The sequence below is a fragment of the Ceratosolen solmsi genome, unplaced genomic scaffold (assembly GCF_000503995.2).
Source record: "Ceratosolen solmsi marchali unplaced genomic scaffold, CerSol_1.0 scaffold7, whole genome shotgun sequence".
Classification (NCBI taxonomy): Eukaryota; Metazoa; Arthropoda; class Insecta; order Hymenoptera; family Agaonidae; genus Ceratosolen; species Ceratosolen solmsi.
Genome location: NW_011948413.1, coordinates 1,456,666 through 1,477,354, shown reverse-complemented (window position 1 = coordinate 1,477,354; position 20,689 = coordinate 1,456,666). Strand labels below are relative to the sequence as shown.

The window sequence follows — 20,689 nt, the reverse complement described above, 5'->3', positions numbered from 1 at the left end:
ATATCTTACATTTATCTTTACAAAGAAAAATTGTTATGGTTAATAATTGATATATTCACGATTGTTAAAAAAATTCTAAATTTTTAAAGCAACTGACGTTTAATATTGAAGCTGTTGCAAAAACGACCTTATTTGATAGTAAATTAGAATTTTTAATATTACCATATATATCAAACGTTTTCATCTCTTTTTCTGATTACAAATTAGAAATTTGAATAGTGGACTAATATATAAAATCAAGTCATATTTTATCAAAATAGTCATTTATTCAAAAACCATATTTATTTATCGTACACTTACGACTAGTATCTCTTATGTTTAGTATTAAAAAAAGAATCATTTTTATAACCAAATATATCAAACATAACTTCGTATAATTATTAAACTATCAGTTTTAATCACATAACAAAATTGGAAATAAACTTAAGACTCATATATAATCGAATTAATAAGAAAATCTAGAAGAGTGTAATACATAAAAAAGAAATTATGCATTAATCACAGAACCAGGTTCGATGCCGGAATCATTAATAACGTCGACCTCGTGTTTTTGGGTATCCTTTTTAGAAACAGACTTATTACTCTCATTTATTTCAGTCTTTCCTTCTAGAATAGAATCCTCTAACATACTATTAGAGATCTTTCCACTTGATTTTAAAGAATATTTAATATCCTCTTCCATCACTGAGTCCTCCAATAAACTACTCGTAGTTGAAATATTCGTTTTTTTATCATTCGCTTCATCTTCCGTTGAGTGGCTTGCATCCTCGTTACTATGATCTTTAAGTTTCAAATTTTCAACATGAATATCATCCATTTCAGATCTCTCAGCATTCTTGATTTGTTCCTTTTTTTTTGTTTCCTCACTTTTTTCATGCGCAGCATGAAAAGCAGCGGTCTGTGCGGCATGAGTTTGAGAAGAAGTATCGCACTTCAATACTTCACGCAAAGCCATCGTGGCATAAGATGATGGTTTTAATGTCATTTGAATAATTAACGCTTTAAACGTTCCTTCTATGTAACATAAAAATATAAAAAGTATATTTTAATAAGAGAAAATCTATTACAATTAAAAAATAATATAAAAATATTTTACATACCTGAATTGTCTTTAGGACCTTCAATACCTTTCATTTCATCAACATCAGAAGCAATTAAATCATCGGTTTTATTTGCATAAGTTAAAATCTTCCAACTGATATCTTGAGGAATCTGGAGAATTTTTCTATAAGATCCACCAAGTGTATACCTTCTGATTTAAAAAATAAATTGAAAAAATATAATATCGATCACGCATTAATAATATAAATATAAGTATTTTTTAATATTTTCATAATCACTTGTTTTTTTGCTTTAAATCTGTGTTAAGTCCATCTTTTCCAAGATATTCATCAAACCAAGATTTTGCATAAGGAGGGTAAGTGACTTTCCATCCAGGTTGTGGCATAACAACATCGGCCATTGTATAGTTAGGTAAATCTTCTTCTGTTAAAATTTTTACTTTCGGTATTTGTCGCTCGTTGTCATCTTTGTCGCTACTTTTATCATCTTCAGTTTTCAAGTCTTCCTTTTTCTCCTGAATATTTTTATAGTGATTTCCATCATTAACTTTATCAGAATTTTCATTCTTTGAATTAGTTTCATCTTTTTGCTTTTTGCTATTGGCATCATTATTAGACTTTCCATTCTCATCAGTTGGATGTTGAGTATCATCATTTACTGTTTCAATGTCATCTTTCAAGTCAGGATTTTCGTAAACTATATCTCCAACAATTGGTTTAAGTCCAAATTCCTTAATGCGTCTAGAAACTATTTTATTCCATACAATACTTTGATATGCGTGGACATACATTAACATTGTATTCCTTGGTACTATATCTAATGCCCCTTGAAGATTCTGTTGTCCACAAAGATTAATTCCAAATAGAAGTTTAGCCTCAATTTTGTCATTGCGACCAATCTTTTGATATGCAAGATGTGCATCCTTGGTATCTCTGTAAATTTCTCTTGCTTCTGCTAAATTAGTATCTTGTTCTCCTTCTCTTGGTTTTAATATTAAATCAATAGCTTCAGCCCACTTACCTATAAAAAATAGTATTTTTTAAATATTTTAAAACTTATTTAGGTATTTCATTTAGGTAAACAAATAATTTTTACTAAACTGACATGATATATTATTTCATGACTTGATAAATATAAAATTAATTTATTATCAGTTCATTTATTAAAATATTCAATAGAAATTTAAAGAATAATTGATTCCTTAAATATTTAAAATGTTGTGAATTATTAAATATAAAAAAATTAATAACTATGTATTTGACATATGAATTTTATGCAAAATGATTTATGTACAAATTAATTTATGATCGATATATATAAAATCACCTTGCAAAAGTGCTAAGCCAATTTCATATGTAGGTATAGTAGCTATAGTTCCAAATCTTTGTAAACCATAATAATTAATAAATCCATTATCACAAAGTGAAATCATGGCCTTTTTTATAAGTTCATTTGGAGCACTTATATTTCTAAGTGCAATGGTAAATCTGTTACCATCCAGCTTTCCTAGTTTTAAGGGCTCTTTTTCAAATTTGAAATTTCCAACAAAAGCACCCCGTACTGCTCTTGCAGCATTCATAATATTTTTTGGACTAAGTTTTTTTACACTGATCCATTGTGTAGTTTTTGCTCTACGATCCTTTGTACCTGCATAGTTGAAAATACTGACTTTAAGATGTAAGACTCTTGATATTTGATTCAATGCATCCATTGTATCAATATTAACTTTATGTAAAATGAAATGACAATAATCTCCTCCTCTGATTGACCAATCCTTTCTATTATCTCGAAATCTTGTACCTTAATAAAACAAATATTTATTTTTTTAAGAAAAATGTTCTAGCTTACTTATTGAATTTATAATAAGTTTAGTAAATCGCTATAATAAATGTATTAAATATTATAATATATTTATTACTAATATGTTTATATGTAATTGTTTTATTTTACTAATAATATGGAATAGCTCATACCAAATTTATTTGTGTATTCCTTAGAAAATACAATAATCTTTCTATTGCCAATTTCTTTCGTTTCGCTTATTACTGTAGTCAATTTTTTTACAATTTGATGAATATATCTTCGCTGATCCCTATCCATAGCAGTAACATCAATTTCAATACCAGGATTGTCTTCTGTAATAGTTTGAAGTTTTTCCCAAACATCTTCAGGTATTTTTTTTTTTAAATCTTCTATATCCTCATTATCTTCTGGATCTGGTGGAATTTCTTGATTACTTAGTTTAGCAATTTCTCCATTGGTACTTATTTCATGAACCACAAAATCAGTAAATCTCTCCTTTATAGTTCCAGTAAATCCTTCAGTATTTCCAACATATTCTGTGATTCCAAGGTCAACTTCTTTAAGTCTTTCTCCGACATCAAATCTGGCCTTTTTGAAATATTTTCTATCATTTCCACCACCATGATAACCTAATTAAATTTCAATTAACCTATTTGTATTACATTTATTCAAAATAAATTCATTAAAAATTATGGAATTTTCAATTTCTTTAATAAACTTAAGATAAAAATCAAATAATTAACTTGTACTATTTAATACAAAATAAAAAACAAAAAAATAATAATTTCAATTAAAATAACATACAATTTAAACATTTTAGGTTCATAAAAAAATATGTGATAAATACTATTTTATACAAAATTTAATTCAAATTAAAATTATATTAATATTGAATTATATTCATAAGTAATAATATACTAAAATTGGCCTGTAAAAAAATGTAAAACAAAATTAATTTTAAAATATTTTTTGATACTGTATATATTTTAAAGATTCATCTATAAGATTAACTGAACAGCATGCTTGAGAACAAAACATATATAGCTGTATACGAAGAATGTAAATATAAACAAAACTCTAGATTTATACTTGGATATTATCAAGGTTGATTATAAGTAAATAAATGTCATCTTTCAAAATAATATTTCTTGACTATTTCTTACATTTATTTGAATTAAAGAATACCTTAACAATGAAATAATATATAATTATATATGGTATGTAAACTAAAAATAAATTGTAAATTATATTAATAATTGCAATTAAAATTCTAATTGATTCAACTAATTTTTAATAAATACTTGTTATTTTGATATATTTTAATAAAACCATTTTTTGATCTACTTATAAATATATTTAATATAATTATAAATTTTTTATATCATAAAAGCAGTCAATTAAATTAACTACATATAAATTAAACATAAATTTACTTACGATTTTTTCCGTAATATCTATTATTACGATTTCTATTTCCATACTGGTTGTTGTATTTTCGTGGCTTTTTTTTATCATCATTTCTATTGGAATCGCCGGCTGTAGTGTCAGTATGATCACCTTTACCTTTTTCTTTCTCAGTGTCTTTTTCCCCACTACGAGGCATCTTCAAACTTGAACACAAATTATATTAAAAGGCATTCAATATTACAAATGACAACCTCAAAATTTATAATTATATTTACAAAGATGGATGTTTAGATTTACAGTTGTTTAACAAACAATAAAGAATCAATGATACATGAAAGAAATTTATTCCAAAAATAATGTCACGATCCAATAATAAATTCAACAACTTATGACAGTAGAAGTAATATTAATATTTAATAACAGATGAAGTTTATAATACAGTATTCAAACAAAACGAAATTAGGAATTCAATAAGTATTTAATTTCACTTACTTTTTTAAATAAATCTTTTAAGGTTATGTTCTTAAAAATTGATGCACGCTGCTTCGCTTTCTTGGTTGAAATGATCAATGTAGAACTAAAACTAGAGAAAGCTAAACTTGAATGTCTTAAACATAGGAAATTGAAAAATGAAAATAGGTCCACTGCTTAGTCGAAACAGTGTTGCCACATTATAGTTTAATTTGTTATAAGAAAATTCTGATATTCTAACGGAAATTTTAAAAATTTTAGTTTTGTTATATAAATGTTTGATTTACACATTAACTTTATAAATTAATTCTTGTATTAGTAATTTAAAAGTTAATACATTTTAATTAATAAATAATATATGCTTTGCGATTTATGGATATCAAATAATAAAAATGAGTAAAAAATGAATAAAATCGTCTAATAGTTTGTACTTTTTAATACTTCTGCTATATAATATAATTGCTCTCCTTCTATCTTCACTTTCTGTCTCTCTTTCTCTCTCACTCTTTCTACTTTATATATAAACCAATGGACAAGCATAATGCATAATTACAGAAATTTTATGACTGATAGAAAATATCTGCAGACTCAGTTGTTAATAAGAAAGGTATGTTCTTTATCGATCTATCTACTTACAAATATCAAATTTTTACATGCATTGCAAATTTTATAATTATCTTGATTATTCACAAACATTACAATTCATAGTGGTCAAATATTGTAAAAATGTTTTATTCATTTCATTTATACAGTTAGTTATTTAAAAAAGTAAGTAATGTATTCAATAATGTGATTCTATGATGTGAATTTAACCTTCATACACAATAATTAATCTTATTTTTCAATTTTTTTTTATAAAATAGTTTTCCAGAAAATGAATGAACCAGAAGAAAGTAAACTAACAAGTGAAATTGAAAATACTTCAGCTTTATTGTATGACCATAAAAATATTCAATCAAATGTGGTTGATGACAGCAAAATAGAAAATAATTTAAATATTTCAAATAATGAAGTGGCAGAGGATAATGATTTAAATAAATGTAATGCACAAAAAGACCCAATATCTTCATTTTTACTTAATACTAAAAGAATTTTCATTAAAGAAAAACCAAAAGTCATTTGTAAAAGAGATGATGATATCGAAGAATTTGATACTGATGATGAAGATGATAATAAATTAAAACAAAGTTTTACTGTGCAAAATTATTCAGATTATATTAGTTATGAAGGTAATAAATGTATATATACAGAACCAGGAACAGGTCGAAAATTAATTTGGAATAGTGAGGAAAATAAATGGTGTAAGTAAAAAATATTTTAATAGATATATTATGAAATAATATAATATTATAATTGTAATAAATAAAGATATATAAAAATCTATTTTGTGCATTATTATTATTTAGATTCTGATGAACAGTTAGATAACAATCCAGGTACATCTGATAATATGAAACATTATGAGTTTGATGGAGAGCATTATGTATATACTGATAAAACGTCTAATGTTACTTATAAATTTATTCAAGAAAAAAATGAATGGGTTATGAAAGATAAAAAATTAGGTAAAGACAACGATGATATAAAGGTTAATAGTTCATCACAATTAAGCAATGAAATTATTTATGGATTTGAAAATGATACACATACATACACCGATCCAACTGATGGCACATCATATATTTGGGATAAAGATAAAAATGCTTGGTTTCCAAAGGTATTTTAATATTTTATTTTTATATGATAATTCTCAATTTTTTATTTAACTTTTCTAACAAAATTAATTGAAATTATTTTACAGGTTGATGATGAGTTTATGGCTAGGTATCAAATGAGTTATGGGTTTTCTGAGTCTAGTGATGCTATTATAAATAATGAAACAGAAAATCCAACCAAATCCATAGAAGCAATTAAATTAACTAAGGAGGATAAGAAAATAGAAAATAAAAGGAAAACCCAAGAACCTCCAACTTGGTTTGAAGTTGATGAAGCACATAATACAACAATTTATATTTCCAATTTGCCATTAGATATTACTGTAGAAGAAATTAAAGAATTAGTTACTAAATGTGGATTACTTGCTCGTGATGAGAAAGGAAAGGATAAACTCAAATTGTATACAGATTCAAATGGAGAAACCAAAGGTGATGCACGTTGCACATATATAAAGGTAAGTTCTATACTTTACTGATTTGTACTTCCACCATTATGTATAATTAATGCAATTACATTTTATATTCAGTTTACTTTATTATCTAAATATTCATTAAACAGAATCTCATAGTTAATATTACATTCATTTCAATTAGCTTTTATAAATGATTATTCTTTTTTAATAAAAGCCTATAATCAATAAATACATAAAACTAAACATGTGTATATATATCTAAATTATTTTTTGAATAGAAAACAAATTTGCAGAAAAAATTGGCAATAATAAATTAAAATTCATTTTAATAATAGTACAATACATGAAATGATATTATTAGATAAAAGTAACAATAAATTAAGTTATATTCTGCATTAAATTAAAGATATAGACATTTTTATAGTTTATAAATGGTTTAAAATATTAAATTATTTTTAATTTTACCTTTTTTTATACATATACTTGTACATTAGAGAATAAAAAATTTATTATTTTTAACAAATTTATTCTATTAACTTTATTTATTTTATAATAATTTTATTTATATCAGATAAAGTTTATTGTATTTGAAATAATTGTTTTTAAATATAATACAAAGAATTTATCACTTACATAAATCTGTCGTTAGTTTGCTTTATTGTTATAATGTGTGTTAATAATGAACACATATGATTATTTACAAGCAACTCAGCAGAAACTGTTCGAATATCATTTTAGCATTATATAACAATTTGCAAATTAAGAAAATGTAATGCTAAGAATTAAATGAGCTATCCTAAATTCAAATTATAATATAAAAATGGGAATAAATTTTCATATAAAAATTTTATAAGAATAAGTACATATTTAAACACTTTAGTACCAAATTTTTAACATTAAAAACACTAAAATAAGAAAAATATATAGTTACAAATAAATTTTTATCAAACTCTTAATTTTCTTTGGACCAAATGTTTTTCATTTTATAGTATATGTATTTAAAAAGTCAATTTGCTAATAAAACTATTTACTTTAAGAGAATATCATTCGATAGTTATTTATTTTGCAATACTAATGTTAATTATATAAAAATACAAATATAGATATATTAATTATATGTATAATTAAAAATTTAATAATTCTTATTGATTCTTATTGATATTATTTCAAGTAGAGAAACTGCAGAAAATTAAGAATGTTGAATATTTTTTATATATAACTGAATATCATTTTAAATATTTTTAGAATATTTGTAATTCAAAATAATTTAGATTTCAAATCATGACAAAAATTGGTGCAATTTAAAAATGATTATACATAATATACATATAGTATACATTATACATAATTACTAATATAATTTATTCTTATTAAATTTATTAAAGACTTTTTAAAAATATCTATTTAAGAATGTATTAAGCTATATTTATTGAATTCCATTTACAAATGCATTATAAAATATTTCTAAAAATGGATTGAAAGTTTCATTTGCATTTATGAAATAGAAAATTAATTCAATTATGTGAAATGATGTGAAATTCGACGAAAAGTATGAAAAAATAATTAATGTTTCATAATAAATTTAGTTTAAGTTAAACACATGTTAAAATTGCACTGACTTAATTTATATAATTTCAATATTCGAATTTTTAATAAATTTAAAATCTAAAATTTCGTAAATGATATTTGGTTCTGTAATTGAACATTTTTGTATGAATTATCATTATAAACGTAAATCTAATCAGGAATATTTGTCATTATTGAATAACCTCTTGGAAATATAAAATACTGAAGAGTAACATCAATAAGTACGTAATATAATAAAAATACATATACATTCTAAACAATTTTCAACGGTATTCTCTACTCTAACGTATCTTAATTGAACAAAAAGTAACCATTTAGTATAGAATGCTTAGTTTTTATCCATCGACTAGTAAAACCATTTCTTTTATTATCTGACCAAGTGTGAGATATCCTATGGACAAAAACTCATTTGAGCAAGAAAAAATTAATAAAACATTATACTGTCAACTAACGTAAAACAAACAAATCTTGCATTTTTATTTAAATTTAAATGTATTATTTTAGCATGTATTACCATACATAGCATGTATTTTATATGAAAGTACAATTAATACAAACAAAATTTATCTTTCCATCCAATTGACAATATATATTTTATTGAAAATCCTGTCTTGAATGAAACAAATTTATCAACTATTAATAAATACATTATCAAATAAATATTATTTACTAATCACTAATAAATTTGTTTTATACAAAAAGAACTTTTTCTAAGCTTAAACAGTTAGATAGACTGATATATAATTAAAATACTTGGTCTTATTTCTTTTAAAAGTACTTGTACATTCAAAAAAAAAATTTCTTATAAGAAATTTGAGATTAAATGCATTGCAACACTATTGAAAGAACACCTCAGAAGTTTCATGTCCGGTGTAAAACTATGCGCAGATTAGATACCGCATTTTTATCTCTTTTATTTTTGCATTTACATCACCGTACTAAGTAACATATTCACTTAAAAACGATCCTCTCATAACAAATAATATCGTTTTAAGGCAAGAGGAATGTTGCATAGAAAATGATGTCAAAATGAGTTTTACTTATAAAGGAAAATATTCTTATTGTAAAATCGCGCTGGAGCAAAAGTAAAGCAGTCCCATACTTTCTTTTTACAAGTATATACACTTTTTACAATGTTGGTTGTTCTATTCTTTTATTAAAAAGTTCATTTTTAAAAAATCGTTTCTTCTTGCCTATTCGATGTTAACTAACATTCTGCTTTTAAAGGGGTATATTATTGAGGAAAGATGTATTATAAGAACAAGGTCGTTTTTTCAAGTGACTATTACTTTCTCTTGCAATAATTGTATATATAAAAAATCGAAACAAAGAAAAGAAATTTAAAAATAAAGTTTTGTGTACTCCTCAAATCTTCAGTAGAATTTCTTCGCGGGCAAAGTCGCCGCCGACGCCGAAGAATCGGGGAAACACAATTTCTTCATTGGCAAGATTCTGGAGTCGTTCTTCGGGCTTCGACCTGCCGATTACCGGAAAGGTACCCAATTTCTCGCTGTTTGGTGTCATCTGCGTGATTCGTGGTTCTGGTCCAAGAGTGTGTTTTCGTCCATGGCGCGGTCCTTTGTTATTTTTGCCGATCTTTTGTCGCCTCGAAAATCCTCGCACCAAGCTGCAATGACAAGTGAATTGGCGTTCGTTACGAAGGCCTGTTTTCATCGAGGCCAACCCATGAATTGACTACGGATAAATGATGGTTGGCGGGGGAGGTGAGCATCGATCAGGGTTTAATCAAAGTTGTCGTTTTGTTCATAGATTGTTTTTCTTTACTGACTAACTAGTGATAAGTTCTCATAACAATGCTATGCTCATTTGATAGTATCTGTTGGCACGTATAAAGCTTTACTTTGCCTGGGGTCAATACGCCCAAGGAATAATAGTACTCTATGCCAAAACAATTTTGGTACATGACTCTTCAAAAGTTGCACTGTTCCACAAGTATTAATTAAATTTAAAATATAAAATAGATTTTATGTTTTATTACACTATGTTAATAATCTTTACTACGCTTACATTATCAATAGATATTATTAAAAAAAGTACTTACATTATAAGTTTCTGCAAAGTAATATTATAATGATTTATTATTTTTCGTTTACCTATATTACTGAAGAAAGAATAGAATAAAACGTGTCAAAATAAATACGATGAAAATCTTATATCCGTATAAAATTAAAAAATTATTAAACTAATAATAGGCATTAACGATAAAAAAATGAATATTGGATAAATATATTATCGTTCTATTCATAGCATAAGCTATTCCGAGGTGAATTTAAAATTCAAAGAAGCTGTGCCAAAATCAAATGACTACGCGAAAAAATGTATGTAATGAGTACAATGCGTGACTGCCCTAAAATAAATTTACACCTCTAAGAATCGATTTATAAAAGACTAAGGCCAGTCTTACCCTTTTGGAGGCCGAGAACCTGGTTTGATTCCGTGAACCCAAATCTGATTATCCTCGTGTTGATGCCAATTTTTCTTCCGCATGGATTTTGTCTTATTTTTGCGTCTTCGTTGATTTCCTTCTAATATATGATTATATTCGCCTTTTTTTCTTGGTCTTAATCTTTGATTTTGGGGAGCAAGAGGGTCGTTATTTATATTTTTTCGTCGTCTACCTAAAATTAAATAATAAGAAATATAAATGATTTACAAAAGCCAAACCGAATAAAGTGTTAGTTAGAGATTAAATAATAAATTCTTTAAGGTTTCTAATTCTCTTTTCTTGTAGATCTGATTTATTAAAAAAGATGTAAATATGTACACTCATACTGGTTGATCAAAACTTTTTATGACAATCAACGAAAGACAGATTTTGAAAACAATATTAGCTCCTACATGTATGAAAATACTCGTTTTTTTATTGAATTTGTAATTTGAGTTAATTGAAAATACAATATAAAAATAACATACTAAAATTTTATATTGTGAGTAATCTCTTCAAAGCGATTGAAATTTTCAAGTTAATCTTAAATTAGAAAGATAATCTGTGAAAAAAGATATTTATTATACTGAAAATTTTTAAATCATTGCTAAATATTGATAATTTTCAATTTTTTTATATCTTTAAATCTTTAAATAAAACTGTAAATTAAAATATTTAAAAGTTATATTGTGCAAAGTATTTGAATATCAAAAATCCTTGAACGAAATATTCTTAAAAAGCTTTGATCTCAATTCACACTTCGTGAAAGATTAAGTAATATTCTCAGTGGGCCAGCGAAAATCGAGTTTTGAAATGCAAAACGAGTAAGCAACTCAACCTTTGACCGTTGAACAACAATAAAAATTATGACAAACAATAAAAAAAAAAATATCAGGAGGAAAGTGATGAAATCTAACACATATGGGGGTTTATGCGACTGCCAGAGACTTTATTTACTTTATTTAATTGATTCGACATAAAGCCGACCAATACCAATATTTCGTACGTTCTTACTTTTGCCAACGCGGCCTGCGGGCACTTCACATATAAAGTACTTGTGTTCGACACAGCTCCTCGCGTTCCACTTGTATTGCTCGTTCGGATCCAGTACAATGCAGTGCCAGGCGTAGTTCCTTGAAACGCTCGTGTCCGGATTGCCAAAATTCTGAAATAGCACCTTGTCGCCCGAAACGCCCCATTCCCAATTCATTTGACGCCAGTTGTAAATACCGCCAATCCATCGCTCAAGCTTTCCTAGTTAAGTTAAAATGTTTTCATTTAAAGTCGGGGAAGGTTGGTTAAGGTGAAGGAGATTTTTCTTTGCGTTTCGTCATTAATGAGGTGAGCTCAGGTATGTTTTCAATGCAATTGCTTTTCTGTCTTAAGAATTCGGAACTTTACTAAGCTGCATTCCAATAGATACGTGTATCGTGTTAAATCTATCGTGCGTATCTACTACACTGTAGTTTATATTTTCTATTTTGAGCTACCGATTTTGTGATTATCGCTCTGCGACTATACGCTTACCAATACCCGTAATAAATGTGCAATATACATTAGTTATTTATGATGCAAGTGATTGACGATTAGTAAATACATCTTTCCATTTCATTTAATCTCTTACAATTCATAAAAAGGTTATTGTTCTTTTATTTCCTTATCAATTTATTGAATGTATGTATTGTCATAATAATTTATTGATTTCTATCACCAATATCTAAGTTACACCGATTCATTAATTATTGTATACAATTACGATATAATTAATTGGCAATAATTTTATTAATAATATTCGAGTATTGTTAAAAAAAAGGAACAAAAAAAAACAAGAAAAGTAAGCATTGCATTGACTAACAGGTGTTTCCGTTAAATTATCAACCACGTTAACAACCAAAACTCTCGAACCCTTTTACATTGCTCCGTTCTTTTAATGCACTTTCTTAAAGATTTACAATCCCATAATGTACATCTCCAACTTTATAGCTTTGTTCGTAATGAGAAAACAACCGCAGTATCCAATAAAGAATAAACTTGCGCGCGGGAAGAAAAACTTTAATTTTTCATTTAGTTTAGAACCAAAGGCTCATTACCAAACACTTACTGAACTGATCACCCATTAGGTACTTTCGCAGTATTTTATCCTTGCCGTATCGATTAAGAACGGCGAGAGTCGAATTTCTAGCAGTGCACTGAAAATGAGCTTCCCGCCATGGCGCTACACCACCACTCAGGTAATAACAGTTCCTCCGCAAACGAAAGAAGCCAGCCGGACATTCGAAGTGACGTATTCCGTCGTTATCCCCGTAGACTTCCTGCGGGAGTTGCAGCGACTGTTCGATGTCGAAACTTTGTGCTTTCTGTTGATCCGCACGCATACCTGTCAAGAAAAAGGACAAAAGTCAGGATAACGGCATTCAGACATGTAAATGGCAGGAACCACCCCTTTGCTGATCAATTACGCGTGAACCGTTCAATGTTTACTTTGATTATAATTAAAAATTATTATAAGGATAAACTGCTTGCGCAACAATAGATAGTTATCTTAATTGTTGTTGATTTTAGAAAATTTAGTATAATCATTATTTTTTAAACTTCCTAGATATTGAACATGTTTTTATCAATATTGATAAGTACAATGATTTTAATGAAGATATAGTGAAATATTAAAATTATTTAAAGCACTTATGTGCAGTGCTTTATTAATATAATCTACACGGTAAAAAATTAACGTAAATTTAATTGTTTAACTCATAGCATGCATTACTCTAAATAGTTCTGATTCCCTAATTTCGTAGTCTATTCTGAAATCTTTTAAGTAAATATCTGTAAAACATTATTAACAAACATTTTAATTACTTTGAAAAACAACATAATGATTCGATATACTTTCTTAATTTATCAATACTCTTATATATTTTAGTTTCTATGCATTGCCGTAATTAATGTATTTTATTGTGCACTTTTTTTTAATTTTACTAATGTAGAAAAAAATATGATTTTTTAAATAAAGAAACAAAAATATTTCCTAAAAAGAAAAAAATATTTATAATTTAAACAAAAAAATATCAGTCGATTTTTACTTTCTTATTTTCAATCATAATGTGTTATTCAGGGTAATCCTCGAAACTTGTTTGAACAGTAAAAAGGCTCTTGAACGATAGAGATACATAGGTTAGAGTACTTAAAATGCGGTTTAGTCTAGTTTTACAGTTTCATCCTTGTCTTTCGTTTCTCTATTTTCATTAAATAAATCGACACATGGCTTATTAATTAAATAATTGTTGTACAAACACTAAATGATTCATAGACTTTCATAACAGTGAAATGCATTCTCGGTACCTTATATATTATATGTGCACGCCTCGATATACGCCTACAAAGCTAATTGATTAACATTCTTAACAAATTCAATGTAGATTTATAAACTGATAAACTGTTTTTTTCTTCCATAATTTCATCAAGACATGAAATAGTATTAGAAATATATATCTTTACGATATCTTAAAGCAATTTAAATTATCAATTTATATTTTAAATGCAATTTAAATTATCATATTATATTTATAATATAATGTATTTTGTATTTTCTAAGTCTATCATTTTTAGTAATATGCATGAGATTAATTTATTTACTATGAGAATAATTAAAAAGTTGTAGTTTATAGTAACTATAGTTTGTAATAACATGATTTTTAACATTATTTGTAAAAAGCTTAATTAGATTTCTTTATACAGACTTATTTAAAAACTAAAATAAACTTACATAATAATGAAAAAATAGCTAATTAAAAAAATTAGAATATTCATAGTTAATTAATATATTATTTAAATGGTATCAATAATTAATCACACTATTATGATAGTAATATTAAATTTAATGTATCATCGTTTAATTAAATTGTAATTTAGCAGATTTTGGGAAAATTATTTGACGTACGCGGTATTACAATGCAATTTCTTGTAATTAATATAAAAAATATTATTTACTTATCTAAAAAAAGTCAACGAAAACTTTACAATAATAATTTTATGCATATTATTTAAACATATATTTTATAATTTATCTTACCTATTATAAATTTCAATGGCATACTAATATTTTTATTGTACCTACTCAAAATTGAAAGATTTTAATAATTTAATAATTTTATTTTAATAATTTTTACGTGCATATATGAATTAGTACTTGTTAAAATATAAAGGAATACAAACTAATACTAATACTTAAGAGCCAAATTAAACATGTCGATATTCATCTTAAATATTTGAAAAATATCAGAACTAGTGTCGAAATATGAAATTATCAATAACAACTAATTATAATGTATACTAATAAGTAATTGAAAAGCGAAAGGGTCTTATCAAGCTAATGTTCGCTCTCTTCAATATGGAAGATCATTCACATTTAATTTATATTGGTAGAGGATATAACGAATATGATTAATTACATAAAAATTATGAGTGCTTTTAATATTAAATATAATTCTATTAATAATTCATTTTTACGACATAATCAATCAGAATAAAATTACATATGACTTTATGCTTCAAACCATAAATCTCTGTAGGCACATATTTCCCAAATTAATATTATAATGATTAATATAATTTTAAACAAATAAATACATAAAAAATTAAAGTAGCTTGAAAATATATATTTAATTTAATAATATTTTATACATATACATATTATTAAAGTCATATCTATAAAATATTTTAAGTCACAGAGTTTGTTTAATATTTATTTTATGTATCAACATATACAAATTAAAAATTTATCATAAATATAATTATAATAAATAAAATGACGTTGAAGACTAATCCATTAATTATAAATACTTGTTGAAGATTTATTTGTATAATTAAATTAATTCAATGATTCGTTACAAAGTTCTTTAATAATTTATGAGTTACAAATTTTTACAATAAAAATTCAATCTTAACTAAATTATGATGATAATTAAATTTGTACTATTACATTATAGAGACGTTAATAAGTAATTTCAATAAATAGATTATGCTATCGTTTACATCGACTTAAAGCTAATTTAAAAAACCAAATTAATGCAACTATTATATGCCTATTAAATTCTTGTAATCAATATTATTGTGATTGAAACTTAAAATATTTCTTATATATTTAATACTTAATTTATTTCTTATATATTTTTGACAATTTAATCGTACTAATTTAATTTAATAAATAAGAACGTAATAATTTAACATTGTATGTAAAATATTATTATATTATTTATACTTAATAAATAAATGAAATATTAAAATTATATATAAATAGATTTTTAAAAATGAATATTAATTTGATAAAAATTAATTATCTCGAAGTTATGAGAAAACTACTAGTTTCACTAATACCGCTTTACAGTTATTATCTTTCAGAATAGAATACTAAATAGACTTATTAAACAAGATAAAAGGTATTAGATTACGTGATATCGTTAAACTTTTTTCAACAATTATAGCTTTAGTTTAAAAGGATTTAACTCTTTCAATCCGATGTTTTCAAATAGGCATATATCGCCATACCTATTTTCGTCGCGCAAATAATCATCATGTTCGAAGTTATGGCTGTTCTGTTTTCATATGCAGATTCGACTTAAAGTATTTTCCTTGTAGTGGCTGACTAACTTATGAATGAATTTAGTTATTTAAAATGAGATTACTTTTCTATTTTATTTCTCTTGGAAAAACAATTGGAATTTAGTAATTTTATATTTAACTGTAAAAACTAATAAAATGAAAGATATGAATAAAATTTATACATCGGAAAGTAAATAATATAGATATATTAAAAAATGACATCAATTTAGTGCAAGATTGAAACATAAATTACATAAATGTCACACTATTATATTTACATAAATCAAACTACAAATTACACTATTCAAATGTTTATTTTAAAATAATTAACTATTGAATTTTGTAAAACGATATTTATACCATAATGTGAAAAATATTGTGAAGTGAAAAAGTTCAAATACTTAAATAAATTTAAATAATTTATGTAATAATTTCCATTTAATTTGTTTCGCCTTTTGACCATCCTAATTTTATTGATTTTGAAAATAAAAATCTGAATAATAATTCGTAATGATGACAGGAATGTGTAAAAATTGTAATAAATGAATAAATTAAATTAGTTGTACGAGATGTGCATGTTAATAGTATCAAATCTGGTATAACACTTTCTGACGGATCATCTTTCCCTGATATGCCTTTGCAATTAAACTATTTGAACTAGAAAATATAGTAGAAAACAGATACATCTTGTTTCATTCAAAAATATTTCAACATTTAATAAATTATTTATATTGCAATGTACTACTACAAACGGTTTTGATATAAATTTTATACCTACTTTCGTTTTTGCAAATTATAGTTTTTTATTCCTTTTTCTAAGAAACGGCTCAAATTCTTAAATCTTTTTTCTATTGATATTACTACAGGCATGTAATGAAAATTATTAAAATTGGTAGAAGGACAATTATTTAGTAAACAACGTTTAAATATGCATAGAGTGATTAGAATTCATATTCTATATAAATTAATTCATATATAAATTAATAAATATAGTTAAAAATTAATACGAGTATTGTTTAAACTGTTTGTTATTATAAGTTTACATGATATACACTTTGTTTACATTTGTACGTACATTATATACAGAAAATTACTTAAATTGATTACAATAAAAACATTAATTTATTTCTAATTTTTTAATATTATATAATTATAAAATAAATTATAAAATCTGAATACGAACTTTTGCAGAATAGCTTCAATTTATTTAAGCATTACTTATTGATAGTATATTATATAAATTATATTTATTTCTTATTTACATTGTACATCAGAATTTACAAAAATCAAAGTTCTCAATGATTTTATATTTGAAAGATTGGCTAATATAATATTTATTTTAATAATAATAATGGAACGTGCTTTCTACTGATTACCTATTATAATAGCTATTTCTTATCGGGACAATCATTATCTTCAAATTAGCTAAAATATATATTAATAATAAACACATTATTGATACTGTAAATAATTTTACAAAAAATATATTCTTCCATTAATGATTTAAGAATATTGTAGAATAGATAAATAACCAAAAATTTTAATAATAGCAAAACATTTATTTCTACATAAAACTATATTTAACAACGTTACAAAAGTACTAAACGGAAATTTTAAACACCAATTTATAAAAAGTATACAATTTTGTATTTATAATTGGAATAGAAATTCTGAAGTTTTGAAACGAATATTATTTGTCCAATTTATTAAAGAACGCTTCCCCGTTAATCTCATTTTTATAGACTTGATTTTCTAGTAACGTGTGATTAAGCTTATAATCGTTTTATCAGCCTTTACTTTAGTAACTTCGAGTCGAGTAAAAGTTCCTCCTTATAGGAGTAGTGATACGACCTTATACGAAAAGTGCCGGGTGCAGCATTATTTGAAAATAGACTGGCCAGGGGTCGAATACCCCATCTAAAATCGCATGTGCTCTCCATACGAATCAGTAAGCTTTGTTTAATTATTTCTCTAGGAATACAAAGCTACATAATTTCTTGTATTTCGCTACATATAACTTCAATACATTAAAAAATGTTACTTAAGCATTTTAATCATGATTCATAAAGTAACTTTGGAGGAACATCGGTATTATTGAAATTATCAGCCTATATAAAATAGAAGATTTTATAAATAAATTCACTTTGTCTTCATCCATCGAAAATAGTCTTGCAGTATTCATTTCATTCAATCTAACAATAAATAAAAAGTATTATTCATTACCAACAAATTGAACATTTCAATTTAAATATTATCTTGTAAGATAAATTTGGATAATAATCTGTTGAAGATTGCTAGCATAGTTAACAGTTTAGTAAAATAAATTATCCTTGTGATGTTCCAGTATCGTTAAAGTGCGAGTCAACAATAAATCTGAAAAAAAAACAATCCCCTGGTTGGTTAATAAGTTGAACGGTTAGACAAAAATCATGAATGTAAAATAATTCAACTGACATCGAAAAATAGAACTATTCGTAGGCACCGCCTTCAAGCTATCCTTTTAGATCAAACAAGTACTATTTCCTCAAAAAAACAAGTATGCGCTCTTCATTCACGACTCGGCAGTGGCACATTTATCTCTCGTATGCGTACCACCTCGAAAATTTCGTGCCCGGATTTATTGACGCTCTGCTCTTTTATCCTCACCCTGACATTGACCCTGGCAACTCGTTCACATACGCACGCGACTGAAAATTCCGTTGAAATGGCCCGTCAGCGGACCTTAGCATTTTCCTCCTGAGTAATGCCTTTATCTAGGAGAGAATTCGTAGTTGCCAGATTATGCATAAAGTGTATTGTGCCAGATTTTACATAAAGTATATATGTGCACATGTAATTGTCCCTTGTATATCTATGAAATCTTTAAATAATTGCATAAGAGCATTATTCATAGCGTCCTTTTTATGATCGTCGGTGCATGACCGAAATCCCGAGTAGTTTTGAGTTAACTTGGGTAAATTGATTAACTTGGGCTTGCCTTTTTCATTCTATTTATGACAAAGAGAAAGCACGTATGAATTTATGTGAATGTGGGTAAAGCATCTGTTATACTTTATTGCTCGTTCCTTTGAACTTCTTAATTTTTGTTTTAATTATACAATGTTAATTTTCTTCATAAATACGGCGACCACTTAAATATTCATTTCTATTATATTCTTGTATTTTTTCATGAACGATTATTTAATTTTTTTACAGAATGTATGTTATTGTATAGAATGATGTTTAAAGTTATCGTAACCATTTTTCTAATTTATTTACTTTAAAACTGCTTCTTTTATTAAATTTGTTACTTAATATGGAGATTATTTCTCATAAAGATCTTTCTTCAGTAATGGAGCTAAGTATAAATAATAAAAGCAAAGTATTAATTCGATAAATTACATTGGTCGATATCGTTGATAAGACCATTTCAAAGAGATCTTAAAGTGTGTATTTCTTACATATTTGAGGTTTTCAACCAAAACTTTTTTATTGATTATTTAATCTTTTATGTTGTTTTTGTTATAATATGTTATGAAATATCATACAGAAGAAATACAAAATGATTGATTCTCATCTGCTAGCCTTTATGATATTATACAAGTTATGTTAAAAATACTAAACTATTTCTTTACCAAGTATATATATATAAATTATGCCCTTTATTGTTATTATTAATGTTTATTTGAAATATACTTAAATATATTCATACAAACATATGTCCAGATATGTTTGAGTGCTCGTATGTATGTTTTTAATATATGAAAATAGGTTATCGCTTAAATTGATTATTTACATTATAAATAAATTAATAGTTTCATTAAAAAATACAGTTTCAATGTATCAAGTGTAAACATAACTAATTCATATAGCTAGCATAATCATACAGTATATAATAAATTCGTAGACAAATAATTAATAATTAATAGAAAGTTTATAATAATTAACGATGACTGAATAATGAAACAATAAAGTAAAATATTAGTATCCTATGCTTGTATCCTTGATCTAAATTTTGTTACGCTCAAATACTTAAAATTTCAGTAAATCCGGTCGATTATTTTGGTTTTCTTATACTCTAGACTCTGGGTCACATAAACATATTATTCTATTCAGATTCTGAGAGAAAAATTTTACCTATATAAATTGAATAAATAAACCAGGTGCTACAATTATATGTGTACAAAAATTTTCATTTAATAGAAAAT

At 25.4% G+C, this 20,689-nt stretch overlaps 2 protein-coding genes across 3 annotated transcripts in view; one reads left to right on the top strand and one right to left on the bottom strand.

Moving 5' to 3' along the window:
* Nucleotides 1-246: 246 nt before the first annotated feature.
* On the bottom strand, nt 247-4,909 carry Pus7 (pseudouridine synthase 7). 2 transcript variants are annotated; one of them, XM_011505886.1, is made up of 7 exons: nt 4,765-4,909; nt 4,303-4,475; nt 3,036-3,494; nt 2,389-2,862; nt 1,341-2,082; nt 1,101-1,252; nt 247-1,014 (listed from the first exon to the last, which is right to left on the bottom strand). In XM_011505886.1, the coding sequence occupies exons 2-7, from the start codon at nt 4,466-4,468 to the stop codon at nt 488-490; spliced, it is 2,520 nt and encodes an 839-aa protein (XP_011504188.1). In that variant the 5' UTR covers nt 4,469-4,475; nt 4,765-4,909; the 3' UTR covers nt 247-487. The 2 variants fall into 2 exon arrangements, with proteins under 2 accessions (XP_011504188.1, XP_011504189.1); XM_011505887.1 differs by having other exon boundaries at nt 1,101-1,249.
* A 708-nt stretch (nt 4,910-5,617) lies between these two features.
* barc (RRM1_TatSF1_like and RRM2_TatSF1_like domain-containing protein barc) overlaps nt 5,618-20,689 on the top strand; it is a 37,307-nt gene continuing 22,235 nt past the window's right edge. Inside the window, exons 1-3 of the mRNA XM_011506384.1 lie at nt 5,618-6,044; nt 6,150-6,460; nt 6,545-6,913. Of these exons, the coding sequence (XP_011504686.1) occupies nt 5,618-6,044; nt 6,150-6,460; nt 6,545-6,913 (1,107 nt within the window). The remainder of the gene's footprint in view (nt 6,045-6,149; nt 6,461-6,544; nt 6,914-20,689) is intronic.

What these genes read in the sequence shown, in the direction of transcription:
- Pus7 (XM_011505886.1), bottom strand. Translation starts at nt 4,468, where the DNA reads ATGCCTCGTAGTGGGGAAAAAGACACTGAGAAAGAAAAAGGTAAAGGT. An exon ending in TAGATATTACGGAAAAAATC is followed by an intron (nt 3,495 to 4,302) that starts GTAAGTAAATTT and finishes AAATTTAATTAG; the next exon opens with GTTATCATGGTGGTGGAAAT. An exon ending in GATTTAAAGCAAAAAAACAA is followed by an intron (nt 1,253 to 1,340) that starts GTGATTATGAAA and finishes TTTTTAAATCAG; the next exon opens with AAGGTATACACTTGGTGGAT.